The 1,329-nt window shown below is 34.3% G+C and overlaps 1 protein-coding gene across 1 annotated transcript in view; it reads left to right on the top strand.

Moving 5' to 3' along the window:
- The window catches only part of SRP72 (signal recognition particle 72), a 39,562-nt gene that overhangs the window by 18,417 nt on the left and 19,816 nt on the right, over positions 1-1,329 (top strand). The window contains exon 12 of the mRNA XM_017518497.2: positions 54-118. Coding sequence (XP_017373986.1) covers positions 54-118 — 65 coding nt within the window. The remainder of the gene's footprint in view (positions 1-53; positions 119-1,329) is intronic.

Below are 1,329 nucleotides of genomic sequence, written 5' to 3'. Positions count from 1 at the left end.
TTTTCATAATATGTTTTCTTCCATGTAATGCTGATTTTGTTTACTCTCCTAAGGTAATATTTCTAAAGCATGTCTAATATTGAGAAGCATACAGGAGTTAAATCATAAACCAGGCATGGTGAGTTTAAAACATTACAAAATTGCAAAGCAGTTGAACTGATTATTTATATGTCTAATGTGTATTCACTTTAATTTCTGCTTATATCCTTTTAAGTTCATAAGGCATGGGAGTAGTAGTTATAATAGGAGTAGTTGTCTGGTATAAATTTAATTTTATTCTCTGCTTTGGTATTGGTTTGTTATTCAGTCAAATGTGCCAGGCACTATTTAGGCCTTATATTATCACTGAAAGCCAACCTCAAATAATCTCAGATCTGTATAGGGAATTTCTTAGCCTTTACCATTTTCATCAGTATGATTTCTTTAAATTAAAACAATTTCATAATAGTGGCTAACAAATTGAGTTTTTAGTTTTCTGATTATTCAAACATCACAGGTTTCAATCACTAATATAGCTGTAAAAGCATCTTTTCCATAGTAGAAACTAATTCTGTAGTGACAGTATGTGCATCTTTTGGTCAGGGACTGTTTTATTCATGTTTGTGTTCTCTAACATGGCTAATGTGCAGTCGGCACTCAGTAAGTGTAGTAATATGGTAGTGCTTTCCCTTGAAGATTCATATTTAAAGGATCGTGCTATAATTACTTTACCTTAGAGTCAAATATAGTATATAACTGAAAATAAAATGTTTCTAGTATTTAATATATAGCCTTATTTTACCTTTCAAGGAATTTATCCATTTCATTTTGGTTGCTGACTTTATTAGCGTAAAAGTTTTTCATTTTATTTATTTATTACCCTTTTTATATCTTCAGAACCTCTTTTATTCCTGATATTGGTGATTCATGTCTTCTCTTTTTTTCTTTTTCCCTCTGATCAGCCTGTCCAGAGGTTTATCTATTTTCCTAAGTTTTCTTTTTTCTTTTCTTTTTTTATGAGACGGAGTTTCACTCTTGTTGCCCAGACTGGAGTGCAATGGTGTGATCTCGGCTCACCGCAGCCTCCGCCTCACGGGTTCAAGTAATTCTCTTGCCTCAGCCTCCTGAGTAGCTGGAATTACAGGGATGCCGCACCACGCCCGGCTAATTTTGTATTTTTAGTAGAGACAGTTTTTCCATGTTGGTCAAGCTGATCTTGAACTCCAGACCTCAGGTGATCTGCCCACCTCAGCCTCCCAAAGTGTTGGAATTACAGGCTTAAGCCACCACACCTGGCAGTTTTACTGATTTTTCTTAAAGATCCAGCTTTTTTGTTTTTTTTTTTTTTCT

This window comes from Cebus imitator, unplaced genomic scaffold (assembly GCF_001604975.1).
Source record: "Cebus imitator isolate Cc_AM_T3 unplaced genomic scaffold, Cebus_imitator-1.0 Scaffold682, whole genome shotgun sequence".
NCBI lineage: Eukaryota > Metazoa > Chordata > Mammalia > Primates > Cebidae > Cebus > Cebus imitator.
Note: the sequence above shows the minus strand (reverse complement) of the source record. Positions and strands in the feature narration are given on the sequence as shown.